At 41.3% G+C, this 23,416-nt stretch overlaps 3 protein-coding genes across 5 annotated transcripts; 2 read left to right on the top strand and 1 right to left on the bottom strand.

The window, feature by feature from the left end:
- The first annotated feature begins 654 nt into the window (after positions 1 to 654).
- LOC311050151 (lysophosphatidic acid receptor 6-like) lies at positions 655 to 2,029 on the top strand. The gene is made up of 2 exons (XM_084064123.1): positions 655 to 957; positions 1,101 to 2,029. Exons 1-2 carry the CDS (start codon positions 719 to 721, stop codon positions 1,822 to 1,824), a joined length of 963 nt encoding a protein of 320 aa, XP_083920249.1. The 5' UTR covers positions 655 to 718; the 3' UTR covers positions 1,825 to 2,029.
- Positions 2,030 to 6,256: 4,227 nt separating this feature from the next.
- Positions 6,257 to 7,347, top strand: LOC311049982 (lysophosphatidic acid receptor 6-like). Its single transcript, XM_084063948.1, has one exon. It carries the CDS (start codon positions 6,347 to 6,349, stop codon positions 7,280 to 7,282), a length of 936 nt encoding a protein of 311 aa, XP_083920074.1. The 5' UTR covers positions 6,257 to 6,346; the 3' UTR covers positions 7,283 to 7,347.
- Positions 7,348 to 9,118: 1,771 nt separating this feature from the next.
- Positions 9,119 to 22,157, bottom strand: itm2ca (integral membrane protein 2Ca). 3 transcript variants are annotated; one of them, XM_084065447.1, is made up of 6 exons: positions 21,857 to 22,157; positions 18,372 to 18,503; positions 16,191 to 16,379; positions 13,884 to 13,994; positions 12,851 to 13,001; positions 9,119 to 10,505 (listed from the first exon to the last, which is right to left on the bottom strand). In XM_084065447.1, exons 1-6 carry the CDS (start codon positions 21,989 to 21,991, stop codon positions 10,414 to 10,416), a joined length of 810 nt encoding a protein of 269 aa, XP_083921573.1. In that variant the 5' UTR covers positions 21,992 to 22,157; the 3' UTR covers positions 9,119 to 10,413. The 3 variants fall into 3 exon arrangements, with proteins under 3 accessions (XP_083921573.1, XP_083921574.1, XP_083921575.1); XM_084065448.1 differs by having other exon boundaries at positions 18,372 to 18,517; positions 21,877 to 22,157; XM_084065449.1 differs by having other exon boundaries at positions 18,372 to 18,515; positions 21,884 to 22,157.
- Positions 22,158 to 23,416: the final 1,259 nt, after the last annotated feature.

Raw genomic sequence — 23,416 nt, 5'->3', positions numbered from 1 at the left:
ACACACACACACACACACACACACACACACATCCTATGGAGCTAAGTATTTAATTGTCACAAATATCTTCCATGCCTCTGTGATACAGGAGATGAATCGTTGTTTCATAAACACAAGGTTGTTGGTTCAAATCTGGCTTTTGGAACCTTTTCAGGCTAGGACATATTAAATATCCTTAACATCTCTCATGCTTCTATAGCATGACAGATATGTCAGTGTTTTCTAAACACAAAGTCCCCGGTTTGAATCCACTATTTGAACATTTTTACATTCAAATCCTAACCAGCTTTTCAGCTACGACCTTCAACTGATAAGTCACAAGGCACTGCAGGCAGCCACTGTACCGGAAACACCTCTGGCCACAAAAGCTTGTGTGGCTGGAGGTGCTTCTCTTTTGTGATGTCATGCATGTAGCTAAGCTGTGATTGGTCTATTTTTGAGGGGATAGACACATACGTACATACATAGGCCTACGTACGTACTGTGCACCCTTTATAGAGACGGTGAATAAAAAAAATGGCTGGAAGTGAAACTGAATCATCATACATATAAGTGTGGTGCCAATCCACGCTGCCACTTCCTGTGACAAACAGGAAATACGATGTTCCACCCTTTTCTATATCTAGATTGTGAAACATGTGGTTTATGCAACTGTTAGGTTCACATGCGACACATTAACTCTGTTGTTTCAAAGGGACATCATTACTAAACAGTAACCATGACAGGAATTGGAAATTGGACAGAAAGTGGACTAGAGCTGGACAGTCACAGAAGTATGACCTATTCTGTATTGTATGGCTGTATTTTAGCGTTGGGCTTTCCTCTCAATGCTGTGTCACTCTGGATTCTGGTGCGCCGTCACAGCCTTAAATCTCCCAGTGCCGTCTTCATGATCAACCTGGCCTTTTCAGACCTTCTGCTGGTGCTCTCCTTGCCTATGAGAGTCTATTTCTATGGGTGTTCACTCTCCATTCCGACATCTCACCACTCCGACTAGTGGCTTCCGCGTGCGGTTAGGGTTAGGGTTAGGGTTAGGTATAGGGTTCGTCAACGTCGGAAAGGCGACATGTCGGAATGGAGAAATGCACCCATTTCTATGCTACAGGTTCCTGGCCCCTGGACATTATGGCATGTACCTGGAACACTATGCTCTTCATCAACAATATCCGCTCCGGTGCCATCTTCATCACCTTCATCAGTGTGGACCGGCTGCTGGCAGTGGTTTATCCTCTGAGGTTTGGGCATCTGAGAACCACCACCAATGCCTGGAGAGCCTGTGCCTTTATTTGGGTCTTGATAGTGGCTGCAAACATCCCAGAGAGCATAGATTTAAAAAGAACCATGGAAAGCTGCAATGAAACTGCATGTTTTGTTACACCTTGCATCGGTGTTGGTGGTGAACAATCTGTGATGCCAATGGGGATAGTTTTCATTTATATTTGGCGTGTTGTACTATTCGCCCTGCTAGGAGTCAATGTTGTGTCCACTGCTATGGTGTACTGGACTCTTCGCAGACATCTCAATGACTCTGCAAGGATCAACAACAAGATGAATGTCATGCTGATCTTTGCCATGAACTTGTTGATGTTTTTGATTTTTTTCATGCCTCTCAACGTGGCCTTAATGGTTAAATCTATATGGATATCTGCCATCAAGCCCACAGCGTGTCTCTGTAGTGTTAACTGCTGTATAGATCCACTGTTGTATTACTTCTCTATGGATGCCTTCTGGAAGAAACAAGAGAATGTGGACACCAGTCTTACAAGAGAACGGTTGGCTACTGTAGGTGAGGATGATGCTCACAGAGTCCAGAGTCATTTATAATTTGGTTCATGACCCTTTTAAGTGTAAACATTAATTAATAAGTGCCATTAAATGTCCCTTCTGTAATCATGTCATGTTTTCAACCTTTTCATCAAAATTTGAGATGTGAATCTTTTTGTGTTGTGTTAATTGTTGTACAATGTTTGTTTCATGTTTTTGCACCTGCATGACCGAATCCAATTCCTGGACTGTATGTTCTATATATTGGCAAATAAAGTGTTTCTGATTTATATGTTGGCTATTATGAATATATTTCCTTTCCTTGCAGCTGCTTTCAGAACTAGGCCTACTACACCTACTATGTGACAGACGTCAGTGTGTGGGTGGTGGTGGGGGGCGGCGCAGTCTGGATTCCTGCTGGTTAAAATGGGTGTGCCGCCGGGATCGATACTGGGCCCTGTCCTGTTTACTACTTATGTCAATGAAATTGTCTCTTCCCTGCAGTTGCCACATTCACATTTACGCAGATTGTTCTGTACTGTACTGCGGTGCTGATTCTGTCTTTCAAATTGACACTTAACGCTAACAGAACCAAATTCAATTCATGGTTTTCTTGAGATCCAAACATAGATTAATGTAACCTGCATATCTTCTCAACTATCAAATTTGAAAATGTATTGTTTGTTGTTGTTATAGCACCATCTGGCCAATCTTTTATTTTTATTTTTCAATCTGAATAGTGTGTAGATTTCCAACCTATCTACCAATATTGGGAACTGTAGTTGTTACAATAAGTTTAGGGAAGAAGAATTATCGTTACAAAATTGGGTTTCAGCAGCATCACTGCTTGGACTATTTTACTCACAAATCATACATTTTTTTGATAGTTTCCCCTTTCGTTTGTTCTGTCAAATAACAGTAATGTTGAAACATCGCTTTAAAAAGTTTTACATTTCACTCTCCAAGGAAATGATATAATCAGGATCTCAACTCTCACTGCCTTCTTCACACAGGAGTGGGGTAGACGCGCGGGAAGTCATTTATAGTAAGGGGGCTGGGCTGGGGGGTCCAAAGCACGCGCGCGAACACCATTCAAAGAAATATAGATTTGTTCGCCTCTTTAATTGCTCGTCGTTGAATTCTCCTCCTATGTTAAAAAAAAACGTTTACCCCCTTCAAACACATCCTGGTTGCGGGACCTAATGTCGTTTTTACCAGCTGCTGCAAGCCGCTGGTCTACACACAGGCATACCTCATCATCATCCGAAAAATGTGCATCATGTTCGACATGTATTTCATCATTGGCTGTCCTGGCTGTCCTTCACTCCTTTAAGCCAATGGGGACACTTCCCCGTTTTGGGCCCTCCCTCCTCCCATGCTATGGGATCATACACACGCACACACACACACACACACACACACACACACACACACACACACATGCAGGCCACGCAGAGAGAGAAAGTGCGTGCGCGCCGCGCCGCGCAGTGCACACACACACACACACACACACACGCTAGAGTTGCACCGACCGATATGACTTCATTTATTCACGTATCTGACATCGTCTATCATGCTCACGGACTAGAGCCTGCAAACTCACTACAGAGAGAGAGACTACAGATAGATAGCCAGTACAATACGCAAGAGAATGGGAAATTGACTGAATATGGGATCTCGCCATGTTCCGTCAGAGAAATAAGCAACCAGGTCTAGGAACACACACCCAAAAGAAGCAACTACAGGCCACATGAGCACTTTCAACCGTCGCCTATTTGAAAATAGCAGATCTACAAGCTCACAACCTGTGCATGTTGCACAGGACAGAGACAGGAGCTCCTCTACAAGACGGACGATGTTACTTAACAACTTGCGCTGTTGTCATAATTATTAAAGTTTCTTAAACGTAACTTTCAAGTGAAGTTTATGGGGGGGAAACGTTCTGCCCTGCTGGAGCTACATGGTGTCTCTCAGCGTGGCCAGTCTGCCTCCGACACACACACATACACACACGCTGACAAGCCGCACACACACAACCAGGGCTCGAGACCAAGGGAGTCCCGACGTCCCGGGGACGTAAAAATATGTATTTGGGATGCAAATGTATCGACGCAGACGGGACGCAGAGGATTTCTTTGAGCCAACTGTGCATATTACTGTGACTGCACACACGTGCAAACTAGCAGCATGAGACACATGGAAAATAGATATGATGTTAACAGAATGTTTACAAAGTTACCGCAGGTGCTGATCATCCTTTTCACGCAGAACTTAGTTCCAAACATGCTGCGCTATTTGAAGAGGCGGAGGACAGACTGTAAATCTGGCCTACAACTAGTTGCAAAGAGCCGATCTACAAGCTGTGGCGGCTGAGAGATAAATCAGCAGCATATAGATTAATAAGTGTGTAAAATACAGTAAAATCCCCAAATTATGAGTCTTAATATCCAGAAAGCAACAGACATGTATTATTGGAAACAAATTAAAAGTGTAGACTATCATTCAAATAAGAGAGAAGCTGCGACCTCACCTCTCTGATGGACAAGAAATAAATAATCCTTTTGCAAAAAACATCCATGTTCTGTTACTTTTTTAAACAATAATCCAAATGGGAAGTTTTCAGCAACTACAATCGTGACAGTTTGCCATTGTTTGAGCCTTTTTTGGTGCAACACAAGTAGCGAATTCCCTCGTTGTAGTTAGCCTAATTGTTTTCACCTGCTGCGCTGCTGTGCGAGGTGCGCATATCCCCGCTAGGCCAGGTTGTCTACCCAGGCCTGTGAAATTCATAGGCTGTCACAGTAGCCAATTGGAATGAAATATGCTCAAACTAACTGTTATACTGATACAGAACAATATATAGGCTTTATAATGTCGCTGTCGGATGGAAACCTTGTATGTCCAAAACCGTTCCTTGAAAAATAAAAAAGACGACCTACAAGCTAGTGGGAGCTTGTAGATCTGCTATTTTTTACTTTTACAGTGCAACACTCTTGTATGATTACGTAAGGCATTTGATTTATGAAAATAACATAAAAAGAAATATGGAGATACAAGTTTCTGCCTGACAGGGACGCTATACATGATTTAATCATATGCATTTATCCATCAAAACATTATTTATGTTTATTTGTATTTATTTGCTTGCTTTTTGTTAAAATGTTGTTAACTTTAAAACAAATCCAAATTTTTCAAATTTATTTGGAAACTTAAAAATTACCGACAATGAATCGGTCAAAACATTGGTAATCAGTGGTCTAGGACTCTCCAATAGGCTAATACTACTGCTGCTACTAATAATAATAATAATAATAATAATAATACATTAATTTATTAATTACAAAAACATATATTTTTTGGGACGGATTACATTCATTTGGGGACGGTTACATTAGTAGTTTGGGACCGTCCTGGGACGGTGGTGAAAAAGGTCCTGACACACACACAGAGACAAAATACAGCATGCAGCTGGTAATAATATGACTGTCAGTAATTTATTCTTGTTTAAATTAGAAAAGATTACATTTGCTGTCCGAGGATCTGTTGAGAACTTTTATAAACATTGGCAGCCTCTAATCTCTCACTTTGAAACACTACAAGCCATCTCACTGGATTAGAACGCCAGGTACAGTACATAATTGTGTATAAACCACCCAAGGTTCGAGGGTGTGGGTGGTTTATCCTGGCACCATTTGAGTCATTATGCTGTTTTCACTTTCTTTCTTTCTTTCTTTCTTCTCTTCTTATTCTTTCTTCTTTCATCTTCTTCCTTCTTCGTTTCCTTATTCTTTTTTTCTTTCTTATTTTCCATTTAGGTTTTTTCCCTTTGTTTGTGAAAGAGGGGTTTTTGGAAGTAAGGGGGGAGTTGGAGGGGATGTTTTGAGAAAATCTGAAAAACCCCACAAGAAAGCACTGACCTGTATTAGAAATATATTATTGCTGGTAACTGTACCTATGTTGGTAACTGTACCTATGTGCTGTGTCTCTGCAAAATTGTGGAATGAAAATGTATTATTTGTGTTGTCTTTGTCCCCAAAAGGACCACAACGGAAACAAGCCTTCTGCCTATATGCATGCATCCATCCGTCCATCCGTCCATCCATCCATCCATCCATCCATCCATCCATCCATACATACATACATACATACATACATACATACATACATACATACATACATACATACATACTACATACATACATTGAATGGGAAAAGGAGGGTACAGGTTGAACTACATGTGAAAACACCATGAATGGGTTACTTTTCAGGACATGCAAGTGAAATGTATTGAATTATGGCATCAGGCGGCAGTGGCTCAGGTGGTAGAGTGGCTGTGCAGTGCACCCTTTATAGATACTGTGAATAAAATAAATGGCTGGAACTGGAAGTGAAACTGAATCATACACGTAAGCGTGGGTCCAATCCACGCTGCCACTTCCTGTGACAAACAGTAAGTTCCGATTTTACGCCCTTTACTAGGTTATACCTAGAGTGTGGAACATGTGGCTTATGGAACTGTTAGGTTCACATGCGACACATTAGGTCTGTTGTTTCAAAGGGACATCATTGCTAAGCAGTAACCATGACAGGAATTGGAAATTGGACAGAAAGTGGACTAGAGCTGGACAGTCACAGAAGTATCAGCTATTCTGTAGTGTTTGGCTGTATTTTAGCGTTGGGCTTTCCTCTCAATGCTGTGTCACTCTGGATTCTGGTGCGCCGTCACAGCCTTAAATCTCCCAGTGCCGTCTTCATGATCAACCTGGCAATTTCAGACCTTCTACTGGTGCTCTCCTTGCCTATGAGAGTCTATTTCTATGCTACGGGTTCCTGGCCCCTGGACATTATGGCATGTACCTGGGCCACTATGCTCTTCCGCAACAATATCCGCTCCGGTGCCTTCTTCATCACCTTCATCAGTGTGGACCGGCTGCTGGCAGTGGTTTACCCTCTGAGGTTTGGGCATCTGAGAACCACCACCAATGCCTGGAGAGCTTGTGTCTTGGTTTGGGTCTTCATATTGGCTGCAAACATCCCAGAGAGCATACATTTTAAAAGAACCATGGAAAGCTGCAATGAAACTGCATGTTTTGTAATTCGACCTTGTGTCGGTCGTGGTGAACAATCTGTGACGCTAGGGATGGCTCATAACATTATTTGGCCTGTTTTACTATTCACCATGCTAGCAGTCAATGTTGTGTCCACTGCTATGGTGTACTGGACTCTTCGCAGACATCTCAATGACTCTGCAAGGATCAACAACAAGATGAATGTCATGCTGATTTTTGTTATGAACTTGTTGATGTTTGTGATTTTTTTCTTGCCTCTCAGTGTGGCCATAATGCTTAGATGGAGAGCTGCCATCAAGCCCACAGCGTGTCTCTGCAGTATTAACTGCTGTATAGATCCACTGTTGTATTACTTCGCTTTGGATGCCTTCTGGAAGAAACAAGAGAATGTAGACTCCTGTCTTACAAGAGAACGGTTGGCTACTGTGGGTGAGGATGATGCTCACTGAGTCCAGAGTAATTTATAATTTGGTTCATGACCCTTTTAAGTGTCAAAATGTATTGATAAGTGCCATTAAATGTCCCTTCTGTCATCATATCATGTTTTCAACCTTATCAAAATTTGAGAGGTGAATCTTTTTGTGTTGTGTGTTAATGTTTCATGTTTTTGCACCTGCATGACCGAATCCAATTCCTGGACTGTATGTTCTATATATCTAATTATATAAACGGCAAGTTACTTCCGCACGCCGCTGACGCTATAGCCACAGCTCTGTAATCGAGTAAACACAACGCCGACACAGCACATGTCGCCAACACAGTAGCCACGGCCGACTTTCACAATTTACGGGTGGCGTAGGGCACCTATCATTGCTCACTTCACAGTTTCCACGTCGCAACATAATTTATTACACTCAGCACATTTCGGACAAAACGGAAGGTGCAACACATTCTTACAGTTTACCGTGCACACCACCGACACCGAACGGCGACGGGTTTCGCCGAAACAACACGAACGGCCGCCATTGCAACTCCGCAGCTCTCTCCGTCGCCAGAATAACAACAACTCTAGTTGGCAATAAAGTGTTTCTGATTTAAATGTTGGCTATTATGAATATATTTCCTTTCCTTGCAGCTGCTTTCAGAACTAGGCCTACTACCTATGTGACAGACGTCAGTGTAAGGCATGGGGGTCGCAGTCTGGATTCCTGCTGGTTAAAATGGGCGTGGGATCGATACTGGGCCCTGTCCTGTTTACTATTTATGTCCATGAACATTCACATTCGCAGACTATTCTGTACTGTACTGCGGCGCTGGTTCTGTCTTTCAAACTGACACTTAACGCTAATAGAACCAAATTCAATTCATGGTTTTCTTGAGATCCAAAAACATAGACAAATGTAACCTGCGTATCTCAACTATCAAATGGTAACGTTTGAAAATGTATCGTTTGTTGTTGTTGCACCATCTGGCCAAACTTTTTATTTTCATGTTCATTTCATTTCCATTTTGTGTGTAAGATTTCCAACCTATCTGCCAATATTGGGAACTATTTTACTCACAAATCATTAAATATGTGATAGTTTTCCCTTTCGTTTGTTGTCAAATAACACTAATGCTGAAACATCACACAACCGAACGATCCTTGTCTTCGTGCTTTAAAACGTTTTGATTTCACTCTGCAAGGAAATGATCTAATCATGATCTCATCTAAGGTTCTCACTGTCTTCTTCACAGGGGAGTGGGGTGTGATGCAAGAGTGAGATGAACATAATGACATAACAATATGCAGGATGGAAACCATGTATCATCGCTGTGGGGAGGAAATCTCTTATGTCCAAAACTTTCTGCCACGCTGTGAGCTTGTAGATCTGCTATTTTTGAATGGCCAACGTATAAATGGATGGAAACGTAAAGTGGTTAAAATGATTGTGATGTTATATTAACTCATTTTGCTGGGGACCCTCTGGAACCCCATCGAATGACCCCTGGGGGTCCCCAGACCTCACTTGGATCCAATGTTGCTTAGTCACAAGCTCTTATTAATACTTTTCACTAATATTAATTGAAAATGAAATATTTAAAAACCCCACAGTCATACATAACCAGTTTAACTTTTTCAAAAGTAGCACAAATAGCAGATCTACAAACTCACGTTGAGATGCGAAGTTGTGAGCTTGTAGGTCACTAATATACTGGGGGGTGACGTAAAAAGTTGAATTCTGGAGTTATGAGGTTTCTGCCCAACAGCGGTGATATCATATAAAGTGAATGAAGACATGAAAGCACTGCACCTTTCACATTCGTTAAGAAGAAACAAACAAATATAACCCTACACAAATATAGCCACAGTTATTTTAACTACTTTATTCACAGACAAGAGTTCATCAGCAGACAAAATATACAGGTCAAGGTTGTTTTGTTTAACATGTTTCTAACATAATGATATAATAAGCTCCTTTATAAGTAGTGATGATGACTTTAGTCCAGTCTCTGACTCTGGACTAAGGCTTTAAGCGTGGTCTTACAAAATATTCTACCAGTTATGTTTTTTTCTTATAGATAAACACATGCAAGGGTGACCAAAGATAGTGTTCTCAAATGATTCACAAATGCATCAATTAAAGACTGCGAAACAAAAACAACTGCGTTTCCTGCTTGAAAGGAGAAGATGTAGTGAATGTAATATCATATGCAATAGGTGTGGAGAGAGAAGTAGCTCTGCATAAAGCGAATAAAGTCTAATGCCCAATCATTTCTACTTCAGTGTCAAGCCATTAGCACATGATTAAAACCACTTAAACCCTATATATACTTTGTGGACCGGGGTCCCCCTGGGGTCGATACTAGGCCCTCTCCTTTTTCTCCACGACACCAAATCTCTTTGCCTTATTATTATATATTATTATATGCACATGCCCAAAATATTCTAGGCTAATGTTTCAAGTGGTTAACCAAATGTACCTTTCTCATTCTCAACCGTGGTGTAACTCGGCTGTGTGGGGAGGAAATGGAAGGCATGACGACAAGTAAAGCGGAGGCTAAAAGCTAGGTGGCCAGCAAAGGGGACGTGTGTGTGACAGGCAGCGGTGGCGCATGTGACAAGACGAGAGATAGCGAGATAAGAGCAGAAATCTCTCAAAAGTAGGGTGAATGTTTGTTCAGAAAAGCGAATGGCTGGCTGTGCTTCTAGGACACAATTAAGACACAGCAATCTCAAGAGCAAGGGGGGGAGGGGGGTTGCAAAAGTACAGTCACCTTGACAACACATGGAGGCGAAGGTCTCCCCTGACAACAGTAGCCATCACGCTAATCCCCTGTAGAGGAGAAGACTAAAAAATATTACCCATCAGTTCTCATTGGCTGAATGATGTCGCTACATGGTTAAGAGAGAACCAGTGACACTACCTACAACATAGTATTGCAATACACTCAAAATAATTAGCTCTGAAAATTAAAAGCAACATTTAAAAACGAGATAAAAAGAAGTGCACCGTTAAAATAACAAGGACCACCATAAAAAAAGAAAGAAAAAGAAAACACAGTTAAAGTGCAACTCATACATAAGACATATAGGTGCTACAGTGGCTGAATGTGCTTTTTTTTTCGTGAGAGGGTGGGACAGGTACAGCAATCGCATTTACGCTTCCTCACAAATCACTGTCTCCACCACAAAGGTATTCTCAAAGTGACGAATGTGATGGCAGTTCTTCGCCTCACGCTTGTTGATGCCTGCAAGAAAAACAAACAGTGGGGTTAGATGAGGCAACATGAGAACATACTGTCAGTGGTGGGAAAAGTACTCAAATGTTTTACTTAAGTAAAAGTATCAATACTGCAATGTAGAGGTACTCTGTTACAAGCAAAAGTCCGGAATCCAAAACGTACTTGAGTAAAAGTACAAAAGTATTGGCATCAAAATGTACTTAAAGTACCAAAAATAAAAGTACTAAATATTTGAAAATAGCAGATCTACAAGCCCACAACGCGTCGCTTTGCGACGCGTTGTGGGCTTGTAGATCTGCTATTTTCAAATAGCCTATGTATAAAATAGGGCTAAAGTGGTTAATGTATGTTTCGTAATATCATCATTTATATCTGAAAAGTAACTAGTAACTAAAGTTTTCAAATCATTGTAGTGGAGTAAAAGTAGAATATTTGCCTCTGAGATGTAGTGGAGTAGAAGTAAAAGTATTGGAAATTGGAAATACTCAAGTAAAGGACAAATACCTCAAAATGTTACTTAAGTACAGTACTTAAGTAAATATACTTAGTTACTTTCCACCACTGCATACTGTACACTGTTGTTTTGTTGTTTATGACTGGGCCTCAAAACTGATGAATGCAATCTGTGTTTCTAAAGAGAACTATAGAGTTAAGTGTTCATTATTTGGAAACAAAACATTATTTGGAAACAAAACGTTTCCATTGGGGTTTTATTAAAACCACAATGGAAACAAGCCCCCAGGGTTTTTTATTATCCTTTTAGCATAGCTTGTTAAATTGTACTTGCCATACTGTTTTCAACATCTTAAAAAAATATTCAATCAATCAATCAATCAATCAATCAATTTTACTTACGGTTTTCGCAAAGATCTTGAACAGGGGTGACTGCATGTTTTAGTTGAGTTAAATTCAAATCCCCCCCCCCCCCCCCCCATTTGTCATTGTTAAATCCCCATGTGTACTGCGTTTCCGGTCACTGACGACCCCTGCTGTTGGCTTGGGGAGGGTGTGGACTACCATGTACCTCCTCTGATCCACACGGAGTCATCAGCTGCTTGTTTTCACCTATCAATGAGGAGTGGAGGTTCACGCTGTCTACCACAGAACCCCTCACTGCTAAACAGGTACCCTGACCAACCAGCAGGAGTCGCTAGTGAAGGGAACAAGGACATGGTCCTTTGACTGCTTTCCACCCTCGACCACTGCAGTGCCAGTTGTGTAACTTGTGTTCATTCCCTACTTTAAGACGTTTGAAGACATATAAGAAAATAGAGTGAATAGAAGATGAAAGAGGATAACAAATTCAACAATATTACATACTAGGGAATCAGTGTATCACTTAACACATTTATGTTATATTGTTGCATCCTTGTTATTCTCAGATGCTAATAAATTCCTTCAGCACCGTTTCGTGAAGTCTTTTGTTCAAGTTTTTATATTCTGTTCTACTTGTATTTCATTCAACAAATCTGCCAAGAAACATCACTTAAATTTCAGGTCTGTTGTCAAATAATATAATGTACCAAGTAGCAAAGGATCTCCCCTCAACCTCTCCTCAAACAGTGTGTCTATTCTTCTTGTATAGGGCATGTGCAGTCAGTGTACTGACTACACATGCAGTGGGACGATGCAGTGGGACGTCATCATATGACGCTGCTACAACTTAACACCTTAACACCTAACCATTACCATAATCCCTAACATCTAATATTTCCAGCCCTCTCCCTCCCCAGTGGGGTGCGGGGACCCCCCAGGGGTCCTTGAGGGAGTTCCAGGGGGTCCTCAGCTAAATGATGGATAGTTAGGAACCAAATGGACCCTTATGGGTCTGTAACTCTGAGAGTGTACAAATGGAACCAAATGGACCCTCACGGGTCCATTTGGTTCCATTTGTACACTCTCAGAGTTAAATTAACATTGATTTTTGAGTGGTGCCAACCACTCCTATATCTGACTTTGTCCGTGTGTCCGTCCGTATGTATGTATGTCCAATAAACAAACATTGATGACAACATCAATACGGGGCTCATCAAAGGCACCACTCTCTTCACGCAGGGTGTGATTTTTACAATATAAATTGATAGAAATAGAGAGATAGAAATGTCATTAAATGGGGGTCCGTAGCCCTAATGCATGTCAAACTGGGTGGTACTTGAAATTAAAATGGTTGAGAATCACTGCTAGAGCCGTAAAAATCTTCTCTTATGGGGGTCCCTGGCATATCTTTTCAAATGGAGGTCTAATGGCGGGCTAATACGTGTCAATTTGGGGGTCCTTGACATGGAAAAGTTTGAGAACCACTGCTCTATAATATAATCCCCTAAAAAAAGCCCCTCACTCCCCCAACTCACGTCTGTGGGTGGTGCGGCGCCTCAGGCGGTAGGTGTCCTTGCCGTTGCACAGGCGGTAGATGAAAGGTCCAAGCTGACGCATGTTGTGCACCTTTCCAGTCACAACCATCTCCTCGTGGATGATGTAGGTCTGAGGCAAGTACGTTCCTTTCTGCAAGAGACAGAGTCATATGAAGAGTGTGAAAAGCTGAAAGAAATCTCTTCCATTTTTATTATTAACCCATTAAGACCTGAAGCCGATTCTACATGTCTCCTAAATCCCAACAGTATTCTGAAAAACGTGTGTTTCTATATCAGTGGTGCTCAATCTTTTTCATGTCAAGGACCCCCAAAATTGTACGTTTTTGGCCGCGGACCCCCATCTCAAAATATTTTGTTCCAGGGACCCCCAGAAGCAAAGATTTGAAAAATGTTTGCTTTAAAAATATATATATTCAAAGATTTTCACACATTTTCGCGATTTTTTCCAAAACAGCAGATCTACAAGCTCATAGCGCGGCACTTGCCCTTGCCGCGCTATGAGCTTGTAGATCTGCTATTTTTTGAATAGCCAAAGTGTAAAATAATGCTTTTTTTACAGATGCTTCTCCCGGTCTTAAAGGGTTAAAACTATAAATCACCCTAGCCAGAAACACTTAATTTTTCACTCTCTATTTTATTCCTTCTATTATGCCTTTAAATGTATTTTATGCATTAAATAAAGCACTTTTAATTACCTTTGTGGCTGAAATATGATAATAAAATAATGTAAGAAACACATTTGAAATGTAGCTTGGGTTGAATGGTCAAGTTGAGATGCCACACAGTTCGCAGAACATGATGTGGTGGTTAACACGCAAAAGACTAGTTCAAAACCTTGTATATGGCTGGACCGTACACAAAACACTAGAGGGCTTTTAATTTGAAACAAGGGTTACTATACAGGAAGTTGCGACACTCCGCCGAGGCAGGTGATTAAGTCATCCAGGATATCATATTATCCGGGGGCAGCAACATACTCAGTGTTATCAGACGGAGGACGCAGCGCTGTTACCTTGACATTGATAAGTAGTTCCCAAAGGTTGCGAGGCGGCATGACGATGGTGGTGTTCAGCTCAATGACGTAGCACTTGTCCAGAGCGATATCATGATAGGCCGTCAGTCCCTGGTAAAGACAACGTTGTTTTAGCAACCGTTCTATACTTTCGCCGATATAGAACGAAAACTCCTTTGCGTTCATTCACCTCTGGGATTGTAAAAAAACTGAACCGTGCATTATTCTCAGAGTTAAAACGGACACTGAGGGTTTTACTGTGTTGGACATTAAAATGACTGGGAATAGGCTCTATGCACAGCAGCCATATTGGAAAGAAATTGGGCCTCTCCTTACTTCCTTCACAGGTGTTACCAATGATACTAATGAAGGCTCTGTTCCATTCTGGTCAGGGTGCTGATATCGTGCATGTTGGCTCACTAGACAGTAGAAACACTCCATTTTGGTTCCCAAATGGCCCCTTATGGTGGGTCTTTAACTCTGAGAGTGTACACATGGAACCAAATGGACCCGTAAGGGTCCATTTGGTTCCATTTGTACACTCTCAGAGTTATGGGGGTTCGTTAAAATAAGACAACCACTATGCCACACTAAATGGAACAGAGCCTTAATTAGTATCATTGGTAACACCTATGAAGGAAGTAAGGAAGGGGCCCAATTCATTCCCAATATGGCTGCTGTGCATAGAGCGGTACAGGGCAACAGTTCTGGTAACAATATTTTCCAGAGAATGTTACTAGAAAATAATACATCCACAGAGATTTAAAAAAAAAAGGTGAGGGATAAAAGTATTGCCTTTCCCCAAATGTATTATGATTGCGATATGTATTCGTATAAGGCAGCCATCACGTCACAATCTTGCGGACTACATGATTTCTGCCTTTGCTGCCTTATAATGGTGACAGGGAAATAGTATGCATCATAGGTGTTGTAAAAGTGCGACATCTAGTGGTTGAATTTAGTCGAGTGCCACTATGTTCCTTTTTTTGTGTGAATAAAATGTTATTTTGACCAATCTGTATGGCAGAGTATGTTAGTCCAATATAACTAACAACAATGCAGTGGTTGCATGTGGTCTTCCCTGCTCTTCTATTGAGAAATGCACATCCACTACTACTACTTCACAAGTGGTACTGCCTGAAGGCCAGGCAGTACCACTTGTGAAGTAGTAGTGGATGTGCATTCTCAGCAGAGCCAGCAGGCAGGCTCTATCAGCTCAGTGGTAGAAAAAGTAATCCAATGTTTTACTTAAGTAAAAGTATCAATACTGCAATGCAGAAGTACTTTGTTACAAGTAAAAGTCCGTAATTACAAATTTACTTGGGTAAAAGTACAAAAGTATTGGTATCAAAATGTACTTACCAAAGTACCAAAAGTAAAAGTACTAAATTGTTTGCAAATAGCCGATCTACAAGCTCAGAACGCGACGCGTTGTGAGCTATTTTCAAATAGCCTAGGTATAAAATAGGGCTTAACTTAAGCCCTAAGCCTTAAGTGGTTAATGTATGTTTTATAATGTAATAATGTAAATCTGCAAAGTAACTAAAGTTTTCAAATAATTGTAATGGAGTAAAAGTACAATATTTGCCTCCGAGATGTAGCGGAGCAGAAGTAAAAGTATAGGCAATTGGAAATACTCCACTATAAAGTCAAATGTATATACTTGAGTAAATGTACTTTCTTACTTTACACCACTGCTATCAGCTCAGTGGTAAAAAGAAATGTCAGCGCTTGTGCAAGGAGATTCAAATCTCATTTAGGACAGTGAAGCAGTGGTGGAAAAAGTACTCAAATTCTTTACTTAAGTAAAAGTACCAATACTGCAATATAAAAATACTCTGTTACAAGTGAAAATCCAAAATTAAAAATGTACTTGAGTAAAAGTACAAAACTATTGGCATCAAAATGTACTTAAAGTACCAAAAGTAAAAGTACTAAATATTTGAAAATAGCCGATCTACAAGCTCACAACGCGTCGCATCGCGACGCGTTGTGAGCTTGTAGATGTGCTATTTTCAAATAGCCTATGTATAAAATAGGGCTAAAGTGGTTAATGTATGTTTCATTATATCATAGTTTATATCTGAAAAGTAACTATTAACTAAAGTTTTCAAAAAATTGTAGTGGAGTAAAAGTACAATATTTGCCTCTGAGATGTAGTGGAGTAGAAGTAAAAGTATTGGAAATTGGAAATACTCAAGTAAAGTACAAATACCTCAAAATTGTACTTAAGTACAGCACTTAAGTAAATGTACTTAGTTACTTTCCACCACTGCGTGTACGCCCGTGTCTGTGTCCAAGCCTCACCCTGTGGAAGTCGTGGATGATGTCCGCAGGGTCGCTGCCTCCAAAGTGGGGCACGGGCACGGTGATCTGCTCGTAGTTGTCGTCCAGGTAGATGCCCACGTTCTCCTCCAGCTCCTGGCGCCCACGCAGCGGCGCGTACATCGAGTCTTCATACAGCACCCTGCAGTGGAACAGGTTCTCCTCTGGCATCTGAGCACGCGCACACACACACACACACACACACGCACACGCACAAAAACACACACACACACACACACACACACACGCACACGCACACGCGCACGCGCACACGCACACGCACACGCACACGCACACGCACACGCACACACGCACACACACACACACACACACACACACACACAGGTATCAACCTACATGTCTCTGCTTTCGAGCAGAAACCAGCTAACTCCAAAAAGTTCATTTTTCAGGAAATGACAAAAACAAAACAAAAAAATGGAGTTAGGAGGTTTTGTTCATCATTGATAAGAATGGACCTTTTGACCTCACAATGAGGTCAAAAGGGGTGGAGCTTGGAGTCAGCAAAACCAGCTAACTCCACCCCACTTTTGTGGAGTTAGCTGGTTTAGCAGAAAGTTTGAGGATCCAATGAAGTTAACTGGTTTCGTCAGAATCGCTTTTTAATGCTTTTCATAAAGGCATAGGTAAACGTAAAGGGTGATCAATAGCACTGATTTATGAAAACAAATGCAAAAGCGTCAACATGGAGTTGGTTTCTGCCCGATAGCAACGATATTATACATCTTTGTATTGTTGTTGATGTACCATTACATGCAATGATATGTATGGTGTTAGTGTGTGCGTGTGTTTGAGAGTGAGCATAATGTATTGCTGTATTTCTTGGGGCGTTGTTTGTATTGTTGTGTGTGTGTGTGTGTGTGTGTGTGTGTGTGTGTGTGTGTGTGTGTGTGCTTGCAAGTATGTGAGAGCGTAGGGTTTTCCACTTTTCCATGTCAAGGACCCCATTCATAAAAGAGAGGAGGTCGCACAGCTCGTAGCCACGATGCAAAACTGTTTTTATTTTGAAGAGAAACCAACTTTTCGACAAAGTCTAAGAAGACTTTTGCATCGTGGCTACTAGCGGTGCGACCTCCTCTCTTTTAAGCATTCGTACTATATATCTCCTGAGGTCAGCGCCTCCTTATTACTGGTGTGTGCTCCTGTTCCAGTGTTTGAAGGACCCCCATGCAACCATAGCGTCTGGCTGCGGACGGTCCACCTTTCGAGAAATGTCGTTTTTAAAAGCCTAAAATTAGTCAAAAGTAGCTGATCTAGAAGCTCGCGACGCGTCGCTCTGCCACGCATTGGGATCTTGCAGATATGCCATTTCTGCAATTTCTGAAAGTTCTTGAAAGATTTTGACAATAACATGCACAAAATGTAGGATAGCAACAATTCTTTGATTTTAATTTTAATCAAAATTACATTTTTGTATACATTTTTTCATTCCCCTTTCCAATTGGCCCCCTGACAGCAGTGTTCGTTTTAGTCATGGTCTTTTGAATAAAATTCCATTTAGTTTTAGCCATAGTTTAGTCATCTGAAATGTTTTAGTTTTTGTCTAGTTTTAGTCGACTAAATATCATAAGATTATAGTCGCCTAAATCTACAGTTGATTTAGTCGACTAAAATGTATTTTGGCGGTGCCTTGATGGCGTAGTGGCAGCGGTGGCAGCGGTGGCCTAGTGGTTAGAGGGGCGGCCTTGATACCGGAAGGTACCTAGTTCGATTCCCCAATTCATCACATCAATCATGAATCACCGCTGAATAGCCCTTGAGCAAGGCTTCCATGCAGGGTCCGGCTGGAAACAAGCTTCGTGCTTAGTCCGACACCCTGGGTAAACAACAAACTTTGCTTTGCTTTGCTTTGCTTTGCGTCGTAATGGCTGATTTTACACTTGCTTTGCAAGCATTTTAGTCTAGTTTTTATTTCTTGACGAAATTGTCAATATATTTAGTCTTATTTTCATTCATCGTAGCTTAGTTTTTATTTGTTTTTTATTTAGTTTTCGTCAGTGAAAAAAGGTGGTCGACGAACATTTTTCGTCGTAGTTTTAGTCGACGAAATCAGCGCTGCCTGATAGCCCACTTGGGGGCCGTGGCTCTCACTTCGAAAAACCACTGTCCTACACTATTCAGCAGAGAGCAGACAGTGTGTCTTACGTGTGGTATGAAGTAATAGCGGTACACATAGATGGAGGCCAGCACCAGTCCAGACATGAAGACCACCAGGCCAAATGTCAGGCAGCACAGCCCGTTAAGGGCAGACTTCCTGGGCCGCAACGGAAGAACCAGCTCCTCATCATCCTGGAACACACACGCACACAAACACAGAAACACGTGCTTATTATATGAACGTGTTATTGACAGGCGGCATCAGCCTAGTTTAAATCCATCACGACGAAAATGACTAAGCTAAATACTTGCTAAAAATGGAAAAACGACCACACGTTGTAGAAGGGAGAACAAAAGACACGAGAAGCACTAAGCGTGGTCCAAAAGGAAGCAGTGACGAAGCACTTGGTAATGGGAGACTCTTGACTGAGATGGTGAGTAATCCTTTCAGCCGCCTCCAGTCTTGCAGACCATCTGCCACGCGCTTCAACCTGTGTTGGCAGAATGGCACAGCTTGGCACAGTTTACACACTCTATGAAAATAAATCCAAATGCATGGGCTTCTGCTTACTACCATATCTCCACTGCCAGAAAGGGAAAGGCTATTTTAAAAACAACTCGCTAACCAATTAAAGCTGCAATATGGATTAACTCTTTGTGTGGGAATTAAACGTTACTTAGACCAATCTGGAGAGTATGTTAATACAATACAACTAACAACTGCGGTGCTTGTAGTTGGTCACATCAAAGGTTTCAGCAGTATAAAAGTGGGTTAAAGTCTTTGTCGTACAAGCTCCATCATTGCAATTTCAGGAAAGAAATAGAGAAAGAAACAAAAAAAACTGTCCTGATCAATATGAGCAGTGTGAAATATATAAATAAGGTGCATGATATAAACAAAAATGTGCGCACCTGCTCTTCTATTGAGAATTTTAGATTCTGTGGTTGAGTAGGACCACTACTTGTTGACAAGGGGTATTGCATGAATGTCAAAAAGTGCAATTCATCCTCTGTCGAACCGGGCTTTCCTGTAGCTCAGCGGTAGGAACTTTGTCACTCGCTAATGCACCTGGGTTTAAACTAATCCCTGGTAGGACTTAAAATGTTAGGGATTGCAGCTTTAAGCCCTATTAACATTTTGAAATATATATATATTTATATATTGTAAATGTTCACTCATAATGAATGCCCAAAACAGGGACACCGAGGTGAAAGTTGTTAGAAGGACAACAAAAGGCTGCTATTCTCAGCTGAAGGGGGAAAAAGTCAGGCTGACGCCATTATTACAAGGAAATGTCCCAAGATGGAACTGGAAAGAGAAGGATGATGACACTCCTGCGATAACACGGTATGAACAGGCAAAACCTGTTTAATAAGAAAATGAAAACGTAGCCTGAAAGCAATATCCATGCTGTACCCTTGTATTCTTAAACCTAATATTAGGGCATCTTTTTGTTCAGAGCCTCAGCAACTTTTCGTGGTGTAATTTGATATATATACTGTATATTTCAGTGCACACTTTGGAAAGCCTATAACCTCTGCTGAAAAACAGCACCAGGAAAGAGAAGGGCACGCAAACAAGCAAATAAAATGTCTCGAGACACTGTCCTCGTTCAGTTCTCTCACCCAAAGTGGGATAGAGATTCTCACACAGTGACTGTGTGACACCACACTTGGGTCTATCTATCTGTCTCCTAATAGCAAACAAAAAAATCATTTGGATTTAGCTAGATAGGATGCTCAGTTCACCGTACACTCCGAGTGTTCAAATGAAAGAGGTTACAATGTAAGAAGAGGTTACATTTGTACACTACATTTGTTTAAAGCTGAAATCCGGAATCCCAGTTAGGTAGAGGCATAAAAGTAATGGATTGCAGCTTTTAAAACCCACAAGCATGATTGTCTGGGTCTGGGTGAAGTTGAGGCCTCCATTCCGCTGGCAGTGGTGTAAAGTTACTAAGTGCATTTACTCAAGTACTGTACTTAAGTACAATTTTGAGGTCTTTTTACTTCACTGGAGTATTTCCAATTTTCTGTACTTTTACTTCTACTCCACTACATCTCAGACAAATATTGTCTGACATCTCAGACAAAAGTTGTACTTTTACTCCACAACCAAAACTGTAGTTACTAGTTACGTTGTAGATTTTTATTATTATTACATTTACAAAACAAACATTAACCACTTCAGCCCAGTACATTTCGGACATTTGAAAATAGCCGATCTACAAGCTCACAATGCCATCGTGAGCTTGTAGATCTGCTATTTTCAAAGCATTTTTATACATTAGAACATTTGTGAAATGGGACATCTGCATAAGGAGTACTTTCACTTTTGTACTTTAAGTATATTTTGATCCCAATACTTTTGTACTTTTACTCAAGTACATTTTGAATTCCGAAGTTACTTGTAACAGAGTATTTCTACATTGCAGTATTGATACTTTTACTTAAAGTACAAAATGTGAGTACTTTTTCCACCACTGTCTGCTGGTGGTAAACCAACTTGCAGCGTGCACCATTTTGTCATCCCGGGGGCAGGGGTCTTCAACGTTTTCAGGCCAAGGACCCCCTAGCTGAGAGAGAGATGAAGCAGGGACCCCCTTTTATAAAATTGTTTTTCAGATGAAACTGTTTTTGTTTACTTGGTCTGCTCTTTTTTCCCCTCTACATCTATACCTCTTTGCCAAAAATAGCCGATCTACAAGCTCACAACGCCTTGCAGCGGGAGGCGTTGTGAGCTTGTAGATCGGCTATTTTTGGCTAAAGTTCTCATCAGAAAAGGGATGTTAGGGTTCAAGTGGTTAAGGTAAAAAAAAAAAATCATATCACACAAAGATTTGGCGGACCCCCTGTAGTAACTCTGAGGACCCCCTAGGGGTCCCGGACCCCTTGTTGAAGACCTCTGCTCTAAGGTAAAGGAGTCGTTTAGATATCCGTTGAAGGAAAAATCCATCCATGGAGATATTAATACCCATAATATCCTTGACCCTACCAATTTATACTGCATATTGGATCATTAGTTATTTACATGTCGGCATTGGGACAGCGGTCTAAACTTAAGGTTATATAATAACAGGTAACAGCGGTGTTGTCGCAGAGGAGACCATTCACTCTCAGGCATCATTTTGTTTCCATACAAATGGCGCTGGATGCTGAGTGTCGGGGGGGGGGGGGGGGGGGTTGGGGAAGAGAGAGAGAGAGAGAGAGAGAGAGAGAGAGAGAGAGAGAGAGAGAGAGAGAGAGAGAGAGAGAGAGAGAGAGAGAGAGAGTCCCCTGCTGCGTTATGTTGCTGTGCAGGTGCAGCAGCCTATAGAGGACAAGTGTTATTACACTGTAATAACAATGACACAAACCAGTATTGTGACTGCATTTTGTCCTGTTACTTGTAATTGTAATGTTGATATTTTGTCAATAAAAAAATAGGAATAATAACAATACAATAATAATAATAATAATGACACAAAAATCGAAGGACAACACCAACACAGACGGATCGCAAAAAAACAACAGACTAGATCGAAGGACAGGACAGTCCATCCATGACGGGACTCACTCACCGTCTGGTCACTCTGGTGGTGTGGGATGAGGACCTCGGTCTTGTCGCCATCGGTCTCTTCCTTCTCCACTTTCTGTCCCGCGACAGACTGGAAGGTGATCTTCACCATGGCTTCAGCTCTATGATCAGATCAGATCAGCAGGCAGCAGCACTAAACACACGGTCTTTATGTTGTTCAAACACAGCCTGCTGTGGACGGGATGGGCCTCTTCTCTGCTGTCTGTCGGTTTTATATGTCTGTCTGTCTGTCTGTCTGTCTGTCTGTCTGTCACCACTGGGGCTTATTATACAGTAGCAACAATCAGTGTTGCCAGGTTTTGTGAGAAATAAGCAACCAGGTCCATGAAATGAAGAAGTGACTATGGAAAGTAACGAAGTACATTTACTTAAGTACTGTACTTAAGTACCATTTTTTTGTAACAGACTATTTCTACATTGCAGTATTAATACTTTTACTTAAGTAGCCTAAACAATGAGTACTTTTCCCACCTCGGCTAGGCTATTATAGGCAACATGAGCACAAGCCCCCAAAAAACGCAACCCGCACATCCCAATATTTACAAGCAACTTCACATAAAAAAATGTCGCTTATAATAAGCGGACATGGCAACACTGGTAGCGACAACGTATCTGTTTTGTCTTTGGTCTACCGGAAGTTAGATGCTTGCTGTTTTTTTCCAGCCGTCTTAAAGGGCCAGTTCGCTTTGTTTGCATCTGCATGCATTGCTGACAAGTCTGATTTACTGGTCTACACAGTGGCTCTCAGTGGTGCACATCAAAGGGAGAATTATCCATCTCCATCATTCAGTCACTCAAGAGAGGCTGATTGATCTACCAATCAACCAATGATTCATGAAAGAACAAACACACCATAAGAGCATGTGCTGTTATCAGCCATGTATACATATGCAAACAAACAGCAAAACAAACCCTTTGGTTCATATTACGAACATGGAAACACTTTCAACATGCCAGCCGTTTTTAGGTATTATTGGTCGAGTTATTCGCTGATGCCAACAATAAGCCTCTCCGATCTACTTACTTACGTGGTTAAACTGTTCTGCATTTTGCTGGGGACCCCCTGGAACCCACAAAATGACCCATGCAGGGTGCCCACTGCCCAGGCCCCACTTTCAGAACCACTCTTCTACAAGCTCATGTGCCGAAGTTTGTAGATGTGCTTGTTTCAGAAATATAGGATTTCTGTTTTACTTGCCAAATTATACTGTAGGTTTTCACACTCAACATAAAACATTCTAAATTGATCCAAGTCTGTATCCTGCAGTGTTCGTGAAAAGCAGTAGCAGAAGGAAATACGTTGTATGACAAGCTGTTCCCAAGCAACGCAATTCCAATTCCACTGGCAAGATCAAGGTAATATTAAAGTGTAGCAGGGTTTCAACAAGGCAATGTTCTCCTCCATTGTTGAATAGAAACAAGCAAAAAAAATGGAATGAAAATAAATAAAATAAGTGTTTGTTAAAAGGTATTTTGTCAAAGGCTTCATACAAAAAGAAAAGTGACCACAGGTACA

This window comes from Gymnoscopelus microlampas (genome assembly GCF_963454915.1).
Source record: "Gymnoscopelus microlampas genome assembly, chromosome: 8".
NCBI lineage: Eukaryota > Metazoa > Chordata > Actinopteri > Myctophiformes > Myctophidae > Gymnoscopelus > Gymnoscopelus microlampas.
Note: the sequence above shows the minus strand (reverse complement) of the source record. Positions and strands in the feature narration are given on the sequence as shown.

What these genes read in the sequence shown, in the direction of transcription:
- LOC311050151 (XM_084064123.1), top strand. Translation starts at nt 719, where the DNA reads ATGACAGGAATTGGAAATTGGACAGAAAGTGGACTAGAGCTGGACAGT. An exon ending in ATGAGAGTCTATTTCTATGG is followed by an intron (nt 958 to 1,100) that starts GTGTTCACTCTC and finishes CCATTTCTATGC; the next exon opens with TACAGGTTCCTGGCCCCTGG.
- LOC311049982 (XM_084063948.1), top strand. Translation starts at nt 6,347, where the DNA reads ATGACAGGAATTGGAAATTGGACAGAAAGTGGACTAGAGCTGGACAGT.
- itm2ca (XM_084065447.1), bottom strand. Translation starts at nt 21,991, where the DNA reads ATGGTGAAGATCACCTTCCAGTCTGTCGCGGGACAGAAAGTGGAGAAG. An exon ending in AGTCCCGTCATGGATGGACT is followed by an intron (nt 18,504 to 21,856) that starts GTCCTGTCCTTC and finishes GATGATGAGGAG; the next exon opens with CTGGTTCTTCCGTTGCGGCC. An exon ending in TCATCCACGACTTCCACAGG is followed by an intron (nt 13,995 to 16,190) that starts GTGAGGCTTGGA and finishes TGTCTTTACCAG; the next exon opens with GGACTGACGGCCTATCATGA.